This window comes from Castor canadensis, chromosome 7, assembly GCF_047511655.1.
Source record: "Castor canadensis chromosome 7, mCasCan1.hap1v2, whole genome shotgun sequence".
NCBI lineage: Eukaryota > Metazoa > Chordata > Mammalia > Rodentia > Castoridae > Castor > Castor canadensis.
This window is the reverse complement of record NC_133392.1, coordinates 36,393,088-36,417,889: the sequence shown is the minus strand read 5'-3', so window position 1 is coordinate 36,417,889 and position 24,802 is coordinate 36,393,088. Positions and strand designations below refer to the sequence as shown.

General features: G+C 34.6%; 1 protein-coding gene across 1 annotated transcript in view; it reads left to right on the top strand.

The window, feature by feature from the left end:
• Positions 1-24,802, top strand: part of Hells (helicase, lymphoid specific) — a 47,385-nt gene that overhangs the window by 10,150 nt on the left and 12,433 nt on the right. Inside the window, exons 4-19 of the mRNA XM_074078726.1 lie at positions 3,691-3,747; positions 4,713-4,749; positions 4,830-4,894; positions 5,631-5,672; positions 6,328-6,555; positions 7,382-7,564; positions 8,495-8,638; positions 10,720-10,916; positions 12,630-12,726; positions 19,301-19,462; positions 20,347-20,486; positions 20,574-20,712; positions 22,488-22,571; positions 22,650-22,769; positions 23,722-23,838; positions 24,162-24,321. Coding sequence (XP_073934827.1) covers positions 3,691-3,747; positions 4,713-4,749; positions 4,830-4,894; positions 5,631-5,672; positions 6,328-6,555; positions 7,382-7,564; positions 8,495-8,638; positions 10,720-10,916; positions 12,630-12,726; positions 19,301-19,462; positions 20,347-20,486; positions 20,574-20,712; positions 22,488-22,571; positions 22,650-22,769; positions 23,722-23,838; positions 24,162-24,321 — 1,972 coding nt within the window. The remainder of the gene's footprint in view (positions 1-3,690; positions 3,748-4,712; positions 4,750-4,829; positions 4,895-5,630; positions 5,673-6,327; positions 6,556-7,381; positions 7,565-8,494; positions 8,639-10,719; positions 10,917-12,629; positions 12,727-19,300; positions 19,463-20,346; positions 20,487-20,573; positions 20,713-22,487; positions 22,572-22,649; positions 22,770-23,721; positions 23,839-24,161; positions 24,322-24,802) is intronic.

Here is a 24,802-nt window from a genome sequence, read left to right as displayed (position 1 = left end):
ATGTGATTGTCTCTAGCTAATTGCTTAAGAAATGTTTAAAAGCATCTTTGTTGAGGTATAAATTTATGTACAATAAAATGCACAGGTTTCAAGTTTATAGTTTGATGAGTTTGGATAGTGAATGTATAGACCTGTGTAACTGCCAGCATAACCAAGAAAATACACATTTCTAATCCAAAAAATTATCTTGTGCCATCATGAACCACTGATGTGTTTTCTGAAACTATGGATCAGTATTGCTTTTCCAGAATATTAAATAAATGGAAACATTGTATTGTTAGGAAGTATATATTCTTTCCTAGCATGCTTCCTAAAGTGTTTGGAGTCCTCTAAATTTATGTGCTAATGAGTTAACTAGTAGCTCTGATCCCCTAGACAGAATAGAGTTGGACACTTGAAAGTCAAAGACAGGATTAGGGGGTTCAGACTTTCAGCTGCACCTCCCAGCCTCTAAGGAATGGAGAGGGACTGCTGGTTAAATTGATCATTTGTGGTCAAGCCTCCTTAAAGCCCCAAAGTACAGAATTTGCAGAGCTTCCAGTTAGGAAACAGATGGAAGGAAGCTCCATGCCTCTTCTCCCATGACTTGTCTTATCCACTTGTTTTATCAAATGTTCATTAATAATCTTGTTAAGTCCTTTATAATAATCTAGTAAATGTTTCGAAGAGTTGTGTGAGCTGCTGTCTTGAGTTAATTGAGCCTAGGGAAGCAGGCAATTTTGGGACTAACTAAGCCCATAATCTCTGGGATTCTAGATAGTATCAGAATGAAATTGAATTAGAGGACACTCATCAGCTGTAGAATAATTGATTACTTGATATTTGGAGAACCCCCCTGCCTCACACACTGTTCATAGATGTCTTTTTGGTGTTAAGTATAGGAGAAATTTGAGGGTTTTTTTCCTCAGTATTCATACAAGTGTGCACTTTGTGTCTTTTCTATGCTCAGTATATTTTTGAGATTTCACTCACGATGTGTCTTTTATTCCCTGACAAGCATTTCATTTTTAAAATAGCATTATTTTAAGTGTTACTTTCATAGAGGTTTAATTGACATAGTAACTGCACATTTAAAATACATAATTTTATGTTTTGACAGGAATACAACTGGGAAGCCACCATAATCATGATAATGGACATGATTCACCTTACCTATTTTTAATTCTTCTGCCCTATATTTTCCCATCACCCACACCAAAATTTCTGTTTGTGTGTTTCCTATTATTAGAGATTGATTTGCATTTTCTCTTGTGGGGGGGTTGATATGTTATTTGAACTCAGGGCCTCAGTCTTGCAAGGCAGTTGACTCTACCCTTTGAACGGTGCCCCGAGCCTTCCCTTACTTAATTTTTCTTTTTTTTTTTTGGTTCTGTCTTATCTTCCTACCCTCTCCAGCTTCATTTGCATTTCCTATTGGTGATTGTTCTTTTAGCTTTTATATGTCTGAAAGCTTTTTTTTTTTTTTTTTGCTGATACGGGGAATTGAACTGAGGTCCTCTAGCACTTGAGCCATTCCACCAGCCTTTTATTGTGTTGGATTTTTTTTGCAATAGAGGGTGTTCAGAACTATTTGCCCAGGGTTGGCTTTGAAGGGCGATCCTCCTGAGTAGCTAGGATTATAGGCTTGAGCCACCGTTGCCTGGATTGCTTCATTTTATTGAAAGTTAGTTTTACTGGATAAAGAATATTTTCTTCAGTACTTATTTTCTTGTAGGTGTTTCATTCATGTAGCCTTCTAGCTTGTTTCTCACAGACCAGATCCCCATAAAGTATAACACTGTAAGCAATTCAGTTGCCTGTCTCAGCTCCCTGGCCTTTCAAATCATTCTCCAGGCATTTCCTGCCTTTGGGTCTTTGCATTGGCTTTTTGCTGCCTGCATCCCTTTTCCTCTAAACAATTGCGTAGCCTATTTCATCATTATCTCATATTTATTGTTTACTTCCTACTAGAATGTTTAGAGATCAAGGAACTTCTGCAAGTTGAGAGAATACAATAAATCTTTTATTTTTTAGGCAAATGTTCTGCCACTTAAGATACTCCTCCAGCTCTTTTTCTTCAGGTTATTTTTCAGATAGGGTCTCCCATTGTTACTGGAAAATTACCCTTGTTCTTGCCTGGCAGAAGAATTCAAGCAAGACTCAAAGATATAATAAAAGCAACAGTAGTAAAGTTTATTAGGAGAAGAACAGTGGGGGGGAGGAGGTGGTGTGGAGAAAGAAAAATTTCCTGTCCTATGCAGGAAATGGGAGCACAGACTCAAAATGGTGGTCCCCAATTCCTAGTTTTATACTGAAGAGCTGGATACATGAGGTCAATGATAATGGGTCTGGTTGGCTGACAAAACAGGGAGGGGTAATCCTCCCAAATCAAACCCAGTCATACCCACCACCCACCCAAGTCACAGAGACCATAGGTGTGCTTTAGAACTTCCCTTTGATTGCTCTCCACCCATCCAGGGATCCTGGTAGCTTGTTAACATCTCAAAAGGGGAAAGCAGAAGCAGGCAGCTCCTCTTTGTCTCCCTGTTCCTATAACTTTAGCATCTAAAAGGCTAGCTGTTCTGGCTCTTTCCTTGTTCCAATGCCAGTCTGACCCTTTAAATATTTATTAAAATAATATAATTTTCCTGTCTCCTTTTTCCACTGCTCATATCTAACTGCTACCTATCACCATTTTTGCCCAGCTTGCTTCTGGCTCCCATTCTTCTGCCTTTTTTTTTTTTGCCCAGGCTGAACTTGATCCAAGATCTTTCCATTCCCACTACCTGAGTAAAGGAGGTTATACATGTAAATCACTGCACCTGGCCCAATAATACAATTACTCCATTATCCTCATTTCATAATTATCAATTGCTACATTTGGAAAATCCTCTTTTTTTCTTTGAAGTTCTTAAATCTTTGTGCAATGAAGTGAAACAAATAGAAAAACACAAGTATGTAGTTTAATGAGTTATAAGGCATAACTCATGAGTTATAAGTTGGTTTTAACCAACTCTTGGAAATGGTTTGAATCTTTCTGTGTCTCGCTTTTAAAAATATAAGGTATATCTGGAATAGTTTTTAGTACCTTTTGAATAGTATACTTATGCCCTCTATATTTTAGGACTTTCTACTTCAGGTGAGGAATTGAGGTATTCCTTTTCCTAATGTCTTTGAACAGAAAATTACTATACTGGTTTCTTTCTGGTCGCCTTTTTCCTGGCCTTGATTTCCTTACAGTCATGTACTTATCAGTATTCAGTCTGAAGACTTGAGAGAAACTATAGCTTTCTTTGTGCAGCTCCTTCCTCTCTAGTACTTGACCCTGGGAATGCTAGCAGCTCTCAGTTTTTAATTATCTCCTCAACTCAAAGAAACTTGGGCCTATTTGGATTCTCTCTCCATTATTTGCTCTTGGAAATTTCCTTCAGGCAGTAAGCTGAGCAATCAGAAGATTTGTATCATCTGTTTCCATTTTGTCAGTGTTTACTGTCCTTTTGAAAACCATTTTCTAATACATTTTATTTGGGTTTCAGTTGTTTGTGACAGGATAATAAATCTGTTCCCTAATATTCCATAAAGATGTGATACACACATTCTTCCTTGTTTTTAAATTAGTTTTTTCTATTGTGAAAATAATGTGATGACAATTGAGAGTTGAGATATGTGTTGCATTTCCCACTTGTGATCTAAGAAAAAATTACCTTACAGGAACAGAAGAAGAAAGAGAAATTGGAGAGAAAAAAGGAATCTTTAAAAGCTACAAAGGTAATAAGGCAAGCCAGAATATTTTTCCCCAGTGTTGGCAATTAACTCTTGGCATATGCTAAGCACATGCTATGCTACTGAAGGATACCACTTGTCCCTCAGAATAGTTTTTATATGTGATCTTAAATACTGAAGCAATTCTTTATATTCTTTTTACTTATGTCATCATCAATTTTACTTTTTCTTTGTTAACCTACTTTTGTTACAAGCTCCATAGAAACATTTAAAATCTGTTTCTTTTTATTTAAGAAATAGAAGGAAAACTAAAGTATGACCCTGTCATTTTCTTATTATCAGGACTTTTTTACTATGTCAAAATTTGACTCACTTCGGAAAGAATCTTAAATACTATGTTTGAAGACATTTTATAAGTGGGCAGTTTTTTGCAACTAAATCAGTTATTCAAAACTGATGATTTATTTGCTAGTCCTAGGGATTTTTGGTTTCTGAAGAACATATGTTTATTCATAAGTTCATAAATTCATAAATTTTATGGGATTTAGCCATTTACTCCTTAATACATCTTTCACTTTGAGCTAGCCAACTTACTTTGCGGAGGTTAGGTTGTTCCCTTACTCGACTCCCTTTTGTTCTAAAGGTGGGGTCTTGTGTTTCTACCTTGGAAAAACTGGGTGTGGTTCAATTGCAAGGAACATTTTTCCTCAAGTTAGTCAATATCTTCTTTTCTTTTGTGGCACTGGGGCTTGACCTCAGGGCCTCACGCTTGCTAGGCAGGTGCTTTACCACTTGAGTCACTCCACCAGCCCTTTTTTGTGACAGTATTTTTCGAGATAGGGTCTCATGAACTGTTTGCCTGGGGCTAGCTTCAAACCATGATCTTCCTGATCTCTGCCGCCTGAATAGGATTATAGGCATGAGCCACCATCATTGGCTTCATTATCTATTAATATGTAATACCATAATGACCCTTAGTAAAAGTGGCATTCTAAATCTTTGTTTTGCAGGGTAAAAATTCAGTTGTTGGAAGTGAAGAGAATCCAGGTAAATTTCCTTCTTCTAGATTTGAAAAATATGTTTTTCTATTTCTTTTAATTACTATAAAAATGAAATTTTTTTTATAGTTATGAAAAAGAAAAGAGGAAGAGAAGATGAAACATACAGTATTTCGGAGGTCATGTCAAAAGAGGTAAAAAAATAAAAGGAAGAGGACACTGGATAATTCAATGTTAAATAACTATAGTAGGTTTCGAGTTCCCTTAAAGCTATAAGAATTAGTGTTAATGGCTTTTTAGCATGTTTTTGATAGTTTGATTGCTCTTAGGTTTTATGAAAAGAAATTGGTTAATATTTTAAAATCGGCCCTTAAATATAAGATATATAAACTTGTAGATGCAGGTAATGAGAAAAGGAGAGACTTGTTTCACTTTTTAAAAAAAAAAGAATTAAGTGACCAAGTGAAACTTTCAATTAATAATGAATATATTTTTCTGTTTAATATATTTCATTTATATTGTGAAGCTGCCAAAAAATTGAAATTTTCTACCAAACTTCAATCGATTTTAGACTAATCTGAACTGTCATCTTAGTTTTATAGACTTCTTTTTGTTAGATTTTTTTTGTGGTACTGGATTGGAACTCATTGTCAGCCTGTGTGAATATGTACTTAGTGTACTTGGCATTTTTTTTTTTAAACTGGAATATTCCAGGTTTTTTTTTTTTTTTCAACATGTTGACAATTAATTCAGAAATTTTCTTAGGAGACTATGAGCAAAAAATGACTATAAGGCCTAATTCTTCTTAAGGACCACCAGTTTGAAATTTTATTTTCATTATATTCCACCATCTGCTAGCATAAAATATGCACAGAATAAATATTTGTTAAATAAATGTCTCACATTTTTTTTCTTGGTTTTTCAATCTAGGAAATTTTGTCTGTGGCTAAAAAAAATAAAAAGGAGAATGAGGTAAGATTTATAATGTAAAATTAAATTTGAGTCATTTACTTACTGCTTAGGAAAGTAATTTTAATTACCATTTATTCCATTTCTCATCATTTACTCTATTTCTCTGCTTTAAAAAAGAAAACTGTACGTTTACTTTCTTATCAACATTGTTACTTAGATACCAAATTTAGGCATTCCATTCTTTGACATAAGAATATTTAAGCATATATCTGTGATGCTTCTAACTTGTAATCATAGCAGTGATGCAAGTGCCTGTAGCCATGTTTACAGACACCCACACACACACGAATACACGCACCAGGTGGAAGCTTTTAAAGATTTTGTTTAGTTCTGTTTCAGCAGGCTTGATTTCAGTTCCCATATTACTCTTCCTCCCAACTTTTTATATAGAGAAGTTACTTGTTACCTGAGTTGACTTATGAAAACCCCTCCAATTACAAGGTTACATAGGGAAGCAGAAGAAGTCCAGTACTAGGAATTGAACTCAGGGCATCTTGTTTGCTAGGCAAGCATTGTACCATGTGAGCTACACTCTCAGTCCTGGATTGTACTAGATCGAGGACTAGATTTTGATTGCTAGTTACATTTTTCTGATAAATGAGGGGTGAGTATAACATTTTGTATCAAACATCTGATTAATCATTTTTTCTTTTAGGATGACAGCTCCTCCTCTACTAATCTCTGTGTGGAAGATCTTCAGAAAAATAAAGATTCAAATAGCATAATTAAAGACAGATTGTCTCAAACTGTTAGGCAGAATGCTAAATTCTTTTTTGACCCAGTTCGAAAATGTAATGGACAGCCAGTTCCCTTTCAACAACCAAAGCATTTCACAGGAGGAGTGATGCGGTGGTACCAAGTAGAAGGCATGGAATGGCTTAGGGTAATGATTTGTCAGGTTCTTTTTTTTTTTTTTTCAGTTTTTTATTATTCATTTATTCACATGTGCATACATTGTTTGGGTCATTTCTCCTCCAAAATTTCCCCCCTTCCCCCTTGCTTCCAGGCATATTTGTCAGTTTTAATACAATATATTGTTTGTTCTGTGATAGCCTAAGTAATCTAATGTACTACAACTTAAGTTGTTACTTTTATGTTTTACTATCTTATATACAAAACAAATACTTGGCTGGGTGAGGGTTGCTCACATTGTAATCCTAGCTACTTAAGAGGCAGATACCAAGAGAATCAAGGTTTGAAGCCAGCCTGGGCAAATGGCTTGCTAAACTTTATCTCGAAAATACCTAACACAAAACAGGCTGGTGGAGTAGCGCAAGTGGTATAACACTTGCCTACCAAGTATGAGTCCTTGAGTTCAAACCCCAGTACTGCCCAAGATAAAAACAAAAAAACAAATATATATATGCATTTAATTTTTTCCAATTTATTTACCCTGGATAATTTCTTTTTGGTGGTACTGGGATTTGAACTCAGGGCTTTACACTTGCTAGGCAGGTGCTCTACTTCTTGAGCCACTCAAGCTCAAGCCACTCAGCCTCACCCTGAATAAATTTTAAAAATGAAAAACATCTTATTAGATTTTCACGCTTTGTGGCTTTGATAAATGATTTCTTGTAAGTGTTGTTATAACTTAGGGTGTGAATGTCAGTCTCATTATAATGAGTATACTTTTCAAGAAGAGTAACCTATTGCTATCTCAGGAGATGTTTACATCACAGTTTAAATACATTGTACATTCTTTTGTCCAGATGCTTTGGGAAAATGGAATTAATGGCATTTTAGCAGATGAAATGGGATTGGGGAAGACTGTTCAGTGCATTGCTACTATTGCCTTAATGATTCAGAGAGGAGTACCTGGACCTTTTCTTGTCTGTGGCCCTTTGTCTACACTTCCTAACTGGATGGCTGAATTCAAAAGATTTACACCAGAAGTAAGACATATTTTCTTATATCAAATGTATTATTAATTACATTTTAAAATTTTGTTGCAGGAATTAAGATTGTAGACCTCCTACTATAATTATATTGATCTCTGTATAAGCATTTGACTCACCCAGTATGAGCAGTGCCTTTCTGTAAGTTTACATAGACGAGTGGGTATTGGTAATCTCAGATATTTTTAACTTGTAAAAGGAGTGGTACTAGAGTTTGAACTTACGAAGCTGGCACTCTACCACTTGAGCCACTCTACCACTATCTTAGATACTTTACTATCTTAGATATTTTTAGATGTTCTTGGATGGTTTTCATGGATTGGATAATTTAATTCACCTGAGACAGATGTAAGTAGAATTTTTTGTTTTAAATCCTGTTTATTCTTTCATGGATATTTAAGAATGTTCAGCCGGGCACCCATGGTCCACTCCTGTAATCTTAGCTACTCAGGATACAGAGATCAGGAGGATTGTGGTTCAAAGCCAGCTCCAGGCAAAGACCCTATCTTGGAAAAATCTATCACAAAATAGGGCTTGTGGAGTGGTTCAAGGTGTAGGACCTGAGTTCAAACCCCAGTACTCAAAAAAAAAAAAGTCTATATCCATGTAATGTGTATTCTTTAGAACACATTATCTTATGCACATCCCTGTGTTATGAGAAGATTATCTTCTAGAAATAGCTTTCAGCTTGCCCAACTGTGTCTTTCTCTTAACTATTTTTTTGTGTGGTTTTAGTCTTGTGGCTTTTTCCCCACCTTTTTTCTTTTTCTCCTTGGTTGTCAAAAATGATTTGTTAGATTGACACATTTTGTTATAGAAAAATAAAACTTAACTTAGATTACCTTGTTTCCCAGAAAATTACTTGTTTCATATTTTTCAAATTACTGGTATTTATATTTTGTTCTTAAACAATATAAAATCTTTTAGATTCCTACTATGTTATATCATGGAACCCAGCAGGAACGTCGAAAATTGGTAAGGAATATTCACAAAAGAAAAGGGACACTGCAGATTCATCCTGTGGTAATCACATCATTTGAAATAGCCATGAGAGACCGAAATGCATTACAGGTACAGATGATTTCTTTGTAATCCATAAAACACATTGTACTTACACCATTTTCTCACCAGCCGGTAGCATTTGTTTAAGTTTTCTGGTCAAAGTAATTGATTGTAGTGTGTGAATTCCTCTAGACACTGGAGGCTTATATTAATAAGAGATTGGCATGAACACTGTTGTCTTTTTAATAAAATTAAAACCTATGGCATTTTAATCTGTGACCACAATACCATTTTAAATATGTTATAATCTATCAGACATAGACCTAATCTGTTAATATATTAGAGATGTTTGTGACATGTACTTTGAGTACATTGAAGTTTTTATTTTATTGAAATACAGGTATAATATTTGAAGACAGTTATTTTTAGAGTATCTTAAGCTATTGTGAGTGACATTTCCATGTCTGGGTTTCTTTTTGTTTGGTTGGGTTTTTTTTTTGTTGGTTTGTTTGCTTTGTTTTGTGTTTTTTTGATGTTACAGCTACTTATTTATTAACTTTGGTGTTACTACACTAGGGTTAGAAATGTGACCTTATTTCACTGCTGGATCTGTTTTACAAAGTTCTTTTACTTCTCTACTTTTCCCTTTTGTGACCATGTGATGTCACTGCTGAGTGCCTTGAGTTTTTCTTAACATGAATGAAACTAGGAGAGTAGCTTAAATAATGGGCTCAACATAACATTAAAACACATAGGTCATGAGTAGAGTATTATGGCATGCATAATTATGATCAGTGTTTGTCAAATGCTCCATTTATGTGGGTGAAACTTTGGAATATGATTTGTAACATTCTTAGGTCAGAAGTTTAATAAAAGTTTAAAATTATATGTATTAAGATTCAAAACCACTTCACAGTAAAGTATAATAGATTCTATTCATAGAAAAATGTGTAGATATGAAAATACTTCTAATTCTACCTAAGAATTTTACTTTTATACTGTGAACATATAGATGCAATTTATACATAAGGTCATACTGTACCTGCTCTTGTTTTCTACTCAGGTATATAACATAACATGAACACTTCTCATTTCTTCTTCCTCATATTGAAATAATTGAACTTCCTTTCGAGTTTCATTTGCCATTGTCTAGAATTTTTCTGGTTTTCCTCTTTACTGAGCTAATGTTATTTCAAGGATTTTACTTTTGGAGGGGTGGGGGAGGTGTGAGGCTCCTCCTGTTCCTGAGAGACAACAGTAGTATCAGAGCCCACTTAATAATTTGTTTTTCAGGTTTCTTCTCATTTCCTTAACATATGTATTTCCAAATTATGTTTTGTATCTTAATTTAGCAGTTTTAGATGGATCTCCAGTTGTTACATTTAAAAGGTAATAGTAATTTTCGCCATTTCCTTATGGGAATGTACTGTATAAAATTAAATACAAAGATGAATCATTTCATACTCTTTTCCCAATTTGCCAGTCATATTTTTTAAGGTTACCTGTACTTGCCAGAGTTGTGTATATTTCCAGAAATAACTGATAAATGGGATGGATTATAAGATTGTTCAACTGTAAGGCAAAAGGGAATGCATAGATTTTAAAAATGAGAACTGTTTCCTGATAGCTTTGTGACAATAAATATGTGACTTTCTGTGAAAATATAAGTTGATAAACTTAGCTCCAGAAAAAAGTGAGAGAAATTGAGAGAACATTGTCAGATTAAAGAGAATGTCAGCCTCAGATGTATGCCTCAAAACGAAAACTTCTGTTTTAATATTTTGAACACATGAAGCTAATGCAAACCTTTGGTTATTTTTTAAATTTTTTTAGGAATTTTATATCAACTGGGTCAAATGTTATAAAAGGTACAGTTTCCTTTGATTACAGAACTAATGAGGGACTTCAGCTGTTATTTCATGATACAGGAAAGTCTGTTCGAGGAACACATATACACTGGTTTTAGGGATGAATCCATTAATATACTTCATTACATCAAAGGAGAACATGATTTTTTCAATTGATACCAACATATGATAAAATTCAATATCCATTCATTCTAAAACAAAAAGTTTATCTTTTAGAAATGCTTTTAGGAAAAAAAAAATTTGATTGTTTTTTAAAAAATTTTCCCTCGATTCATTTTCTAGCATTGCTATTGGAAATACTTAATAGTAGATGAAGGCCACAGGATTAAGAATATGAAGTGCCGTCTAATCAGGGAGTTAAAACGGTTCAATGCTGATAACAAACTTCTTTTGACTGGTACTCCCTTGCAAAACAATTTATCAGAACTTTGGTCATTGCTAAACTTTTTGTTGCCAGATGTATTTGATGACTTGAAAAGGTAGGTAAGCCACTTATTTAATGTTTTCTTCTTTTTTGTTCTCAAACCTTGAAAGTATGTGCTCTTAGCTGAAACTTAACTGCCACCTTCTAGGTAGCTGGATTTAAATGATATGTTTTGAAAGATTCTTGGTGGTTTAAATTGTGTGTCTTAGTCATAACATTAAGTATGTAAGAGGAAATAAATAGAAGATGATTTAATAATAATTCACATTGATTAAAGGAAAACTAAAAATGCTACCTTGAGATAGTTTAAGACTTTTTTTTGTCTTAACTTTCTAAAATGCTATCAGATTGATTTTTCTAATTTTATCTTTACAAAACACAACCCAGGCAAATGAGTTTAAGCGCATTTCCTGCCTCACACATAAGAAAACCTGGGCATAAAGTTGTTACAAGATTTAACTAGTTAATACCAGAGCAGAAATTAAACCAAAGTTTCCAGATTTCAGCTAGGCACTTTTTATGGTAGAAACTGTTTGAATTTTAGCTTCTATCTCAAAAACAAAAAATTTCTGAAAATAATTAGTGTCCTTAGAATAGAAAAAGAGGTATCAAAAGTTAAAAATAATCAAGATGGAAATACTACAGAAGAATGAATAAAGAAGAATTGGTTTATACTTATGTTGGCATCAGTGAAGGGAATAATTTACAATGTTTTGACTATGCATTCCAAATCTGACTACCAAATTGCTGGCCCAAGGCCAGGTTGTCTTCTGTAACCCAAGCACATTTTTATTAATGATCAAGATTTTCCAGGTCCTGTGCAGACCTACTGCATTAGAATATTGAGGTAGGAGCTAAGAATCTGAATTTTTAAAACATACTTCAGGCGATCCATATTTGAAAGCTACTAGTTAAAAGCAACTAGCATTTTTCACAATTGCATATGCTAATGTTATCTCCTATATTATATGTTCGTCTTTTTGCTTGGTCATTTGAGTAGTTTTTTTTTAACATTAGAAGAACTAAGGATGTATGTAGATAACATTATCAACATATGTATGTTGAATTTAGAAACATTTGTTGGGTTCACCATAGTGGTACATGCTTATAACCCAAGCACTTGGAAAACTGAGGCAGGAAGATGAGTTTTGACATCAACCTGTGCTACATAGCTAGACCGTGTCTTAGTAAAAACCATGGGCTGAGATTATAGCTCAACTGTACAGTGCTTGCTTTGGCTGTGTGTTTGATTCCTAGCACCACACACAAAAAAATTGAGGGATTGGGTCAGATTTATGCCTACAGAGATAGACGGTATGAACTTGGTTAACTTCTATAACTGTTTAGAATGTGTCATTAAAAAGACTTGTCTTCGTGTTGAGTCATAGCTTTAGCATGCTTGAGACCCTGAGTTTCATCCTCAGCACCACAAAGCAAGCAAAAAAAAAGCTACATTAGTCTTCTTGGGCTTTATGCTCTTACAAGTTTATGTTAATATTTTTTAACTTAAAAAATATCCCCTTTCAGATCACAGTTGGTTTTTTTGATTGGTTTTGGGATAATGGAGTTTGAATATAGGGTCCATCAAGCACTCTATACTTCAGCCATACCCCTAAGTCTTCTGTTGTTTTTTAAAGAACTGCGTATGAGAATTTAATAACTGCATTCTTAATAATACAAAAATTAACTGAAATTATAAAACTTGTGTCATGTTAATATAAATGAGTTTATGTCTTAGGGTTAACTTGTAATCATTTTTCTTTTACAGCTTTGAGTCTTGGTTTGACATCACTAGTCTCTCTGAAACTGCTGAAGATATTATAGCTAAAGAAAGAGAACAGAATGTGTTGCATATGCTGCACCAGGTGTTTATTTTCTTATTCTGCATACTGTGCTCATAGAATACAAAAATACCCTAGAGACCATCTATTTAACCCCTTGTAGTAGTAGAGATTTGAAAAATGACTCTTCCCAAGTTTAATTGATGTTTTTTGCCCTTTCTTCACTTCCAGAGATCACAGGGTTTTATGACCGAATCACGTTTACCTAAAATTTGCTCTTTTTCATATATCCTTATTTAACCCCCTCATGGTTTATCACAAATATTTGTCAGCCAGAAAATGAAGATGTGTTCATGTAATATTTGCCAACAATACTTGTGTGGTTTATTTCTTTGCATGGCTGGTGTCTAATGCTACTGTTTCCTGTAATCCCTACTCTATCTTCTTTACCTTATTTTTTTTTTTTTTGAGGTCGGAAAGATTTTATTTGTGGAGAATTTTAGTTGGAGAAAAAGAGAAGAGAAAGATTGCATATTGGAGAATGCAGGGGGACCCGGAAACCAGTGATCCCATGGGCCAGGGTGGGGAGTGGGTTTTGTAGCCTATTTTTGCATTGCCTGGGGGCCCAGATGCCTTTCAGATGCAAATCCTTAGGGAGGAGAAGTGTCTCCTTGACCTCCTGAGGTCTGTCCTTCAGTCCTTCATTCCCCCCTCTCAATGGTCACCCTAACTGCTGTTAGGGGTAGGGATGACGAGGACTGTTCAGTAACTGCTTCCTGCTGACAGGGAAGGGGCCCACAGCATCAGGGCTGACGAGAGGGGTCGTCAAGGGGACCGCTGTAGTAGGTCGTTTTCATCTCCACCAGAGGCATCTGTAGTTTGAAGGATTCTCAGGTGACAGCTGGTCCCTTCGTGTGTTGCCAAATATGATGCATGGATGGCGCGCAGGAATTTCAGGTGCTCAGGGATCTTGACCCTGCTCTGAGAATGAAAGCACAGTCAGACTCCCACAATAGAGGTCAGAAAGATTTTTATTTGTAGAGAAGAGAAGAGAAAGACTGCATATTGGGGAATGCAGGGGGGACCCAGAAACCGGTGATCCCCTCTTTACCTTAGACTATCTTTCAAAGATCCCTTCATCATATGGCCCTGAATGCCTTCTATTTAAACACCTTATATTTTTTTCTGATTTTAAAGTTTATTGTATGCTAATGAGCAAACAGTGAAACAGTAAGGAATTGGACAGTGAAAATAATAGTTCCTCTTCCCCAAGTCATTCCAACTCTTCTGTCTCTGTAAACGCGTGTTGTCTGTCATTTGTGAAATAAAAAGTTAAATTATCAATGCTCTCTTAATACATGTAGATTGTCCTTAGACTTTAACAGTGACTTACTATCCCATTGTCTTGTTGCTCTGTAGTTAATTATATCTACTTATTATTTTAAAATTTTCCTCTGCTGTAAACAACATTGTACTACCTACACTTCTGTTTTAGTTCATTTCTGGTTATTTCCCTAGAAGAGAATTCCTAGAAGTAGAATTTCTGGGTGAAAAGGTTAGCTTTTAAAATACAGACAATTAACCTATATATCAAATTGCCTATATATCTAAATGTGTTGCAGTCATAGTTGAAATACTAAAATGTCTGTTGCTCCTTTGTGAACTATGTGTTTGGAATAGTGTACCTTAGTGGTTTATAATATATGTTAAAATATGTTACTAGTGTAGCACATTTTTTGGAGTAAACTATGGTATTTTTATGCAGGTATGTATGTATGTGTGTGTGTGTGTTTGTGAATTTAAAACATTTTCACTAGGCTCATAATTGTTCCAGGAGCATTAAGTGCCCCACTGTATGAAACATTAGGTGCAAATAACATTAAGAAAGAGGTGTGTTTTGCCTTGACATAGGCACAGTAAAGTGTTTTGATATTAAGATTCTTAGGAAATTTATTTAAGAGTCAAGTCAAGGGGAGTTTGTAGAAATTGGAATGTAAAGGGGGTATACGTAAAAAGCCTCTTTCCAGTATGAGTCCTTTTAAAAAGGTGTTCTGAAAAATGATCATCACCATGTGATTCAATATTGTTGTGGTTGATTATTTCATTAGGGAGCCTGCTAGAATTACTTTTTTTTAATCTCCTTTTATTTTATCGTTTTTACATTTACTTACATGAGTATACATTGTTTGTGCCACACCCCCACCCTAGAATTACTTTTTAAAACTTTTTTATTAAAAAAACCTCCAATTTACTTGAATATAAAGATTATGATAATGAATTTTGATATATCCATCCAATAAATTTATAAAAATGGTGGCATTTTTGGAGTGCTTTTATTCATATGTGCATACAATGTTTGGGTCATTACCCCCCCCCATGCCATAGCGCCCCCCCACCTACCCCCTTGCTTCCCGGCAGAAACTATTTTGCCCTTATCTCTAATTTTGTTGAAGAGAGAGTATAAGCAATAATAGGAAGGAACAAGGGTTTTTGCTAGTTGAGATAAGGATAGCTATACAGGGAGTTGACTCACATTGAGTTCCTGTGCATGTGTTACCTTCTAAGTTAATTCTTATTGAACTAACCTTTTCTCTAGTTCCTGGTCCCCTTCTCCTATTGGCCTCAGTTGCTTTAAAGCATTTGCTTTAGTTTCTCTGCATTGAGGGAAACAAATGCTAGCAAGTTTTTAAGGTGTCTTACCTATCCTCACCCCTCCCTTGTGTGCTCTCCCTTTTATTATGTGCTCAAAGTCCAATCCCCTTGTTGTTTTTGCCCTTGATCTAATGTCCACATATGAGGGAGAACATACGATTTTTGATCTTTTGGGCCAGGCTAACCTCACTCAGAATGATGTTCTCCAATTCCATCCATTTACCTGCGAATGATAACATTTCGTTCTTCTTCATGGCTGCATAAAACTCCATTGTATATGAATACCACATTTTCTTAATCCATTCATCAGTAGTGGGGCATCTTGGCTGTTTCCATAACTTGGCTATTGTGAATAGTGCCGCAATAAACATGGGTGTGCAGGTGCCTCTGGAGTAACCTGTGTCACATTCTTTTGGGTATATCCCCAAGAGTGGTATTGCTGGATCAAATGGTGTATCACTGTTTAGCTTTTTAAATAGCCTCCAAATTTCTTTCCAGAGTGGTTGTACTAGTTTACATTCCCACCAGCAGTGTAAGAATGTTCCTTTTTCCCCCGCATCCTGGCCAACACCTGTTGTTGGTGGTGTTGTTATTGATGGCTATTCTAACAGGGGTCAGGTGGAATCTTAGTGTGGTTTTGATTTGCATTTCCTTTATTGCTAGAGATGGTGAGCATTTTTTCATGTGTTTTTTTGCCATTTGAATTTCTTCTTTTGAGAAAGTTCTGTTTAGTTCACTTACCCATTTCTTTATTGGTTCATTAACTTTGGGAGAATTTAGTTTTTTAAGTTCTCTATATATTCTGGTTATCAGTCCTTTGTCTGATGTGTAGCTGGCAAATATTTTCTCCCACTCTGTGGGTGGTCTCTTCAGTTTAGAGAACATTTCTTTTGTTGAGCAGAAGCTTTTTAGTTTTATGAAGTCCTGTTTATCTATGCTGTCTCTTAGCTGCTGTGCTGCTGGGGTTCCATTGAGAAAGTTCTTGCCTATACCTATTAATTCCAGAGTATTTCCTACTCTTTCCTGTACCAACTTCAGAGTTTGGGGTCTGATATTAAGGTCCTTGATCCATTTTGACTTAATATTGGTATAGGGTGATCTACATGGACCTAGTTTCAGTTTTTTGCAGACTGCTAACCAGTTTTCCCAGCAGTTTTTGTTGAAGAGGCTGTCTATTCTCCATCCTATATTTTTAGCACCTTTGTCAAAGATAAGTTGGTTATACTTGTGTGGCTTCATATCTGGGTCCTCTATTCTGTTCCACTGGTCTTCATGTCTGTTTTTGTGCCAGTACCATGCTGTTTTTATTGTTATTGCTTTGTAATATAGTTTGAAGTCAGGTATCGTGATACCTCCAGCGTTGTTCTTTTGACTGAGTATTGCCTTGGCTATTCGTGGCTTCTTGTGTTCCCATATAAATTTAATGGTAGATTTTTCAATCTCTTTGATGTCATTGGAATTTTGATGGGAATTGTAGATTACTTTTGGGAGTATAGACATTTTTACTATGTCGATTGTACCTATCCATGAGCATGGGAGATCTTGCCACTTTCTATAGTCTTCCTCAATGTCTTTCTTGAGAAGTTTATAGTTTTCCTTGTAGAGGTCGTTCATATCCTTTGTTAAGTTTACACCTAGGTATTTGATTTTTTTTTTTTTTTGAGGCTATTGTAAATGGAATTGTTTTTATATATTCTTTCTCAGTTCATTATTAGTGTATGGAAATGGTAATGATTTTTCTATGTTAATTTTATATTCTGTTACCTTGCTATAGCTGTTGATGATATGTAGGAGCTTTTGAGTAGAGTTTTTTGGGTCTTTAAGGTATAGGACCATATCGTCTGCAAATAGGGATATTTTGACAGTTTCTTTACCTATTTGTATTCCTTTTATTCCTTCTTGCATAATTGCTCTGGCTAGGAATTCCAGTGCTATGTTGAATAGGAGTGGAGATAGTGGGCATCATACATACTCCGTTAAGTATAATGCTGGCTGTAGGTTTGTCATATATAGCTTTTATAATGTTGAGGTACTTTCTTCTATTCCTAGTTTTCTTAGAGCTTTTTTTATGAAATGGTGTTGGATCTTATCAAAGGCTTTTTCTGCATCTATTGAGATGATCAAGTGGTTTTTGTCTTTGCTTCTGTTAATGTGGTTTATTATGTTTATTGATTTTCGTCTGTTGATCCACCCCTGCTTTCCTGGGATGAAGCCTACTTGGTCGTGGTGAATAATCTTTTTCATGTGTTGTTGAATTCGATTTGCCATTATTTTGTTGAGAATTTTTGCATCAATGTTCATTAAGGAGATTGGCCTATAGTTCTCCTTTTGGAGGTGTCTTTGCCTGGTTTTGGGGTAAGTGTAATACTGGCTTCATAAAATGTGTTAGGCAGTTTTCCTTCCCTTTCTGTTTTGTGGAACAATTTAAGGAGGGTTGGTATCAGTTCTTCTTTAAAGGTCTGATAGAATTCAGCAGAGAAATCCATCAGGTCCTGGACTATAACACTGTTTTAATGTAACTTCTATGCTTGGCTTTTAATTCTGTTTTAATGAATTACCTGGGAAAAGTCTTTATTCAAAAATGATATCATTTGGAGACAGTTTAAGAATCTCATATGTTTTCTTAGTCAAGTGAATATTCTCAGGCTCTCAACATTTTCTGTATGGAGGGATTTGGGGTGGAACTGGTATCACCCTACAAATAAATGGAAGGCTAAGTCAGGAAGGTCATGAGTTCAAAACCAGCCCGATACATAATTTGTCTCAGAAGACAGAAGGGCTGAGAATGTGGCTCAGTGGCTATTGCCCTTTTCTAGCATGTGTGAACCCATGGGTTCAATTCCCAGCACCAAAGAAAATTTTTTTAATACATGATCGTGTGTGTGTGTGTGTGTGTGTGTGTAACAATTTATTGAAATAGAGAAGTAGCAGAGCATAGAGTTCTCAGAGCTGGGAGGGGCCCAAGAGAGGGTTCCTGGTAAAAAGTTTTAAAACTAGAAAAAGAAGACTTAAAATTTCCTTTCCTCATATTATACCTGTACTTCTTTTCCTAATGCCCAAGTATAAATGAGATTCTTTTTCTTGTTCCTATTTTGAAAGCTCGTATACTAGCAAATATATCTATAAATATTCTATACATGTCTTTATTAGTGAGTGCAAGTGGTAGAAAAGTATTTCATCATTCTGGTCACTAAGACATGAATATCTTTTAACATATTAAGGAAACATTTACTAAACATTTACATTTTTTTTCATTCCCAGTAGATAAACAGCTGCGAACTACTAAAGTTTTTTTTTTTTTTTTCCCCCTAAATCATTGGTAGTGGTCTTTATTCTGATACAGTTCCTGTTTCTGATTTTTTTGAGACAAAGTCTCAATATGTAACCCTGGCTGTAATGGAGCTCACAATCCTCCTGCCTCAGCCTCCCCGGGGCTGGGATCACAGGTGTTCACCACCATGTCCAGCTCTCTACTATAGGTACTATTTAAAATAGTACCAAGTTTTGCAAATGAGCTTTGCTATATGTAATCCAATTGTCAGCTGATTTAAAGGTAAAGCTGTAGATTATATAAAATAATGCTGAACCAGTGTAGTTATTTTCTAAAGGCCTAATTAGTGACAAAATATTTTTATCTTATGTTTATAAATTTGATAGTCGCTTGTAGTGAAGGAAAGTAATTTTATGACTTAAGGAAACATCTCTGTTCATTTTTCTAGTAGTCAAAACCTCATTTTAAAACTATAATTTGAGAACTAAATTTTAATCCTTATTACTGCTTATTATTATTCAAGATAAAGTTTCTGAAAGATTAGGAAATGTGCTATGGATACTGTGGAGTTTGTCATACTGGTCTGGTATGGGAATATTTTAGGGAGGTAATACTTTTAAGTGTCACTTTTTGCGGTTCCATACAGTTTATATAGGAAGAAAGGGTATGAAATGTGGAGACAGTGTTTCCTGAAAATAGGAATATTTAATATTGATACTCTTCTTTAAATTTTAGATTCTAACTCCTTTTTTGTTGAGAAGACTGAAATCTGATGTTGCTCTTGAAGTTCCTCCTAAACGAGAAGTAGTTGTTTATGCACCACTTTCAGAGAAACAAGAGATCTTTTATACAGCCATTGTTAATCGTACAATTGCAAAAATGTTTGGATCTACTGAGGTAAGAGTATGGGTTTGAAATACACAGTAAATGAAATGTGGTATAAAATTTCATGGTTGATTTCAGTGTGACTCCTATTTGTTTTTTTGACTTAATTGGTTGAATTTCTAATTGAAATATAAGGAATAATGTCAAAAGCGAAAGTTGTTTGTGAATTTCTATAGTCCCGCTAAAATTTAAATGATAGTCTGTTCATATTTTGTGGTCATCAGAAATGCTTGCTAAAAAAATAGGTTAGGCACCTGCATACTGTAAAAGAAAACAAAATTAAGATTCATGTTTCAGATTATACTTTCTGGGAATGAACTTGGAAACACTTGTTTTTTTTAAAGTAAAAGTAACAGTAAAGTTTATTAGGAGAGGTACCGGAGGGAGAAAAGAGCAAGAGAAATATTTCCTGTTCCCTACACAGGAAATGGTAGCGAAGACCCAGGAAACATATTTTTAACAAGCACATAGGCTTTTAAGAATCATGGTTCTAAATGTATAATTCCTTGTAATATATTGGTAGCCAACAGGATTAATAAATATTTGAAAGAAATATTCACTGTAGGCACCCATATGTTACAAGGGTTGGAGGTGGGATATCATCATTGTAACTGAATATTAGGGATCTTTTTACGTAGGTTCAAAAGAGTTTTACATATCATTAATTTTTCTTTACGGAGCTATAAACATACTGCTTTCAGATACTGTCATTAGGTTTAAAAAAGTGCATGCAACATTTACATTTGACTGTATATTATGGATCTCTGGTAATTGTGATGTTGAGAGAGTTATTAAACTTGTAGAAGACGTTCCTTAATTCTTAAGATCATTTTGTACATAAAAATATTACACCTTACTTTACTTATCTTTTAAACAAACTATTAATTCTCTTTTAGAAAGAAACAGTTGAGATAAGTGCTACTGGAAGACCAAAACGGCGAACTAGAAAATCAATAAATTACAGCAAAATAGATGATTTTCCTAATGAATTGGAAAAATTAATCAGTGAAATACAGCCAGAGGTGGACAGAGAAAGGTGTGAGTGTGAACATAAATTTAAATATTCTTTAAGTTCTATTGGATTTTTGCATTTCTCATATTTACATATTGTTGCTTCTGATAGAACTGTTGTGGAAGTGAATATCCCTATAGAATCTGAAGTTGATCTGAAGATGCAGAATATAATGATGCTACTTCGTAAATGCTGTAATCATCCATATCTAATTGAGTACCCTATAGATCCTGTTACACAAGAGTTTAAGGTGAATGTCATTTAATAAGTTTTATTTTGTTTACTGTGGCTTTTTTGTATTGGGGTAAATAGTATTTTGTTTGATTTATTATTACATAAAATAAATACTGTATTATTTATCTTAGCAAAATTACAATATCCCAGTAAGCTGAGACATTCTTCCCCAAAAGTTAGAGAACCTCATGAGGGTTAGAATGATGGTTATCTTCTGTGTGCAGTGCAACTAACGGTTTTATTTACTCACTGAAAATTTTTATTACACATTCTCTGTAAATAGCTAAGAATTACCGTTAGTTTTTATTTATTTTTACTGTTTTTCATACTGTGAACTTTTTTTTATCGTGTTGGGTAGGTGTACATTGTGGCACTTGCAGAAGTTCTTAAACTATATCAAATATATATATCACAATTGAATTCATCCCCTCCATCATTCTCCTTCCTCCCCCTTTCCCCCCATTCCTGGAATAGTTTCAGCAGGTCTCATTTTTCCATTTACATTCATGTGTATACTGTATTTACACTATATTCACTGTTCTATACCCTTTCTTCACATCCTCTCCATTTTAACTGTTGCCAACCCACTCCCCACCCCCTATCCCCCTACCCCCAACCCCCCTCCCCCACCCCAACCCCGCCCTGCCGCCAGACAGGACCTATTCCACCCTCTTGTTTTCAGATTTTGTAAAAGAAAAAAAAGTGACATTTTTGTTTGTATAATATAGTTACACTCTACTCTTTTTCTCTATTTCAGAGATAGTCACTTTTTCGGTATTTGTTTTAATTAATATTTAGCTTGTCAAAATGAGCCTGCATGCTCATAACAACCAGAAAGAAAACCAAAATGTTGATGAGAGTTTTGAGTTTCCTATTATGTGAATAGAATTGCTTTCTTGTGCAATTAATGGAAAAATAGCATAATGTTAAAATAAATTGTTCTTGGTAATCCTTAATAACTCTTGATTCATACTATTTCACAATAGGATTTCTCTTGCCTGACAGTATTGACATTTTTGGCCAAATACTTTTTTAGGAGATAATGGCCTGTACACTGTAGACCATGAGGCATACCTAGCTTCTGGATGCCAGTAGTGTATACCTTCCCCATTTGTGACAACCTAAATGTCTCCAGCCACTGCTATAAGTCCTGGGGGTGGTGGGCAAAGTTGCCCTCATTTGACTATCACTGGTTTAATATTTGACTAAGGAAGAAATAAAATTTGCCTATTCAAATTAAAATGCCTCTGTGATGTGGTAATTTCACCAAAAAGTGAAAGATTTCCTTAATCTCAATAATTGTGATGCTTACAAACTCCTGTGCTTTAATTTCTGTTAAGATTTCTAATCACGTCGGTGGCTCATGCTTGTATCCTAGCTACTTGGGAGACAAAGATTACGAGGATTGCCGTTGGAGGCCAGGCCAGGCAAATAGTTTGAATATTGAAAATACCCACAGTGCAAATAAGGGCTGGCAGATTGGCTTAAGTGGGGGCTCAAATGGCTGGCATGAGGCCCTGAGTACAACCTTCAGTACCGCAAGAAAAAAAAAAAATTGGCAGTAATTTTTGTATGTGTTATTCTTGGTTATAAGAAATAAACTTATCCTAATGAAATATGCTCAGTATCAGTGTCTGGTAATTTGTAAAAAAAAAAAAGATCGAATAACAGTGTCAATAAGTTGTATAATGACTTGTCATTGAAAATTGAACTATTCAAATAATTTTCATTTTTATAAAACAAATGATTAATAATTATATTGAGAATTTTCTTGTTCTGTGCACTTTTAAGATCGATGAAGAATTAGTGACAAATTCTGGGAAGTTCTTACTTTTGGATAGAATGCTGCCAGAACTTAAAAAAAGAGGTCATAAGGTAATACTTTTGATTGGAAATTTGGTTGTTTAGTTTTTTAAGAATCAATAGAAACATTAAGACATATTTAAATTTCAGGTGCTGCTTTTTTCACAAATGACAAGAATGTTGGACATTTTGATGGATTACTGTCATCTTAGAAATTTCAACTTCAGTAGACTTGATGGGTCCATGTCTTACTCAGAGAGGGAAAAAAATGTAAGACCAATGTCATATACCAAATTCTGTTTTGTAACTCTTATCTTGATTGTTGAAGTAATAGATAAGAAAGACATACAAATTTATAAGAATGACCAAAAACCCTGTGGTTGGATGAAAAAAGCCTTTGATATGGTACTAACGGTACTAAGAAATCTTAGTGTATACACACATGTATATCTTCTGGCACAATTTTATAATATCCTATTTAACCATCATTGTCAGACATTTTTATCACATATCTGTGATGCAGCATCAGTCTGTTGGCTGTGTCCATTCAGCATTCCATCCTCTTAATACATTTCAAAAGAATTGTAGATGTTACTATTTTCTACAATGACTTCAGTATAATTTTGTGGTCAAAATGATACATTCTGAAGTAAATAAATATATTTCATGAGTTTTAACATGCATTTGAAAATATGTCTTAAACCTTCATCAAGATAGGGAACATCACCATCAGTACAGAGGTTTTCTATTCATCCTCTTATTCAGACAACTATTTCCAATAATTCCATTTTTTAGGCAAATGATTTTCATCATTTTTTGTTGGGGGATAGGGGTTAGTTTGAACTCAGAGCTTTCATTCTTGTAAAGCAGACATTCTGCTGCGTGAACCACACTTGTAGTTACTCATCTTTTTTTTATATTAGTTATCTTTAGTTAAGCTTTAGGCACTCTGTCACGTACCACTTCACCATTGGGTATATTTGAGATAAGATCTCACAAACTAATTACCTGAGCTGCCTTGAAATGTGATCCTCCTGATCTCTGTTTCCTGAGTGGATTATAGATATGAGTCACTGACACCTGGCTGAGAAATGCTTGAAAAATTGTTAACGGGGCAGAGATTTTGTTAGTTAACGTAATTGTTTTATACATATGAAAGATCATTTTGGCTCAAGTTAGTTTCTTTTGTAATTTGTTGTGTTTACATCCTGTTTGGTTTTAGATGCACAACTTCAACACAGATCCAGATGTATTTATTTTCTTAGTGAGTACACGAGCTGGTGGCCTGGGCATTAATTTGACTGCAGCAGATACAGTTATCATTTATGACAGTGATTGGGTAAGTTGAAAGTACAGGTATGTGCTGATTATATTTCCATTTTGAGTTTTTAATCCTTCATTGTACGTGTTGTAGTTTCAGTTATTTTAAAGTATTTAGTTTTAGCATGTAAAAACTTGAAATGTTTCCTCTGGATTATTTAAAAAAAAATTGTGACTGTGAAGGCTCTACAGGAGGTGATTTTATTTATGAAGTCTAAATTGAGTTTAACTTCCATCAAAAATTTCTCATTGGCTTCATGAACATTGACTTCACCTATATATCATGAGTTTTATTCATTTAAACCTAATACTGTTGGGTGATATTTTTCTTTTAATTTTTAGAATCCCCAGTCTGATCTTCAGGCCCAGGATAGATGTCATAGAATTGGTCAGACAAAGCCAGTTGTTGTATATCGCCTTGTTACAGCAAATACTATTGATCAGAAAATTGTGGAAAGAGCAGCTGCTAAAAGAAAACTGGAAAAGTTGATCATCCACAAAAGTAAATGATACTTATGTTAATCTTACTTCAGTTGTACATTAAGTGTGTATGGTAAATTTTTGTTATTGTCATTATTATTACCTTTTTAATTAACACAATTTAAAGAAGCAGTGGGGAATTTGGAGCTGTTAACAGCCTATGCTGAGTTGGTGACTATACAGAAGCCTTAGTGTTTAGTTTAGTTTTGTTTTTTTAAGATGAGGCCCAGAGAAAGGGGTCAAGGATAATTTTAAGGTGCAATATCCTAAACTCTTTGTCGTAGGGAATTTGATATGATTTTAATTTATATTTCTTCTAAGATATTTGTTTACCAAAAGTTTCTAAGAAAACTTGCAAGTTCTTAATATATTAAATATTAAGCTATTAATTGTATATTAAAGTAGTATTAAACTTTAGTACTACTAAATAAAGTAGTATTAAAGTAGTTCACTTTAGCCAGATGCAGTAGCTGATATCTGTAATCCCAGTTACTCAAGAGGTA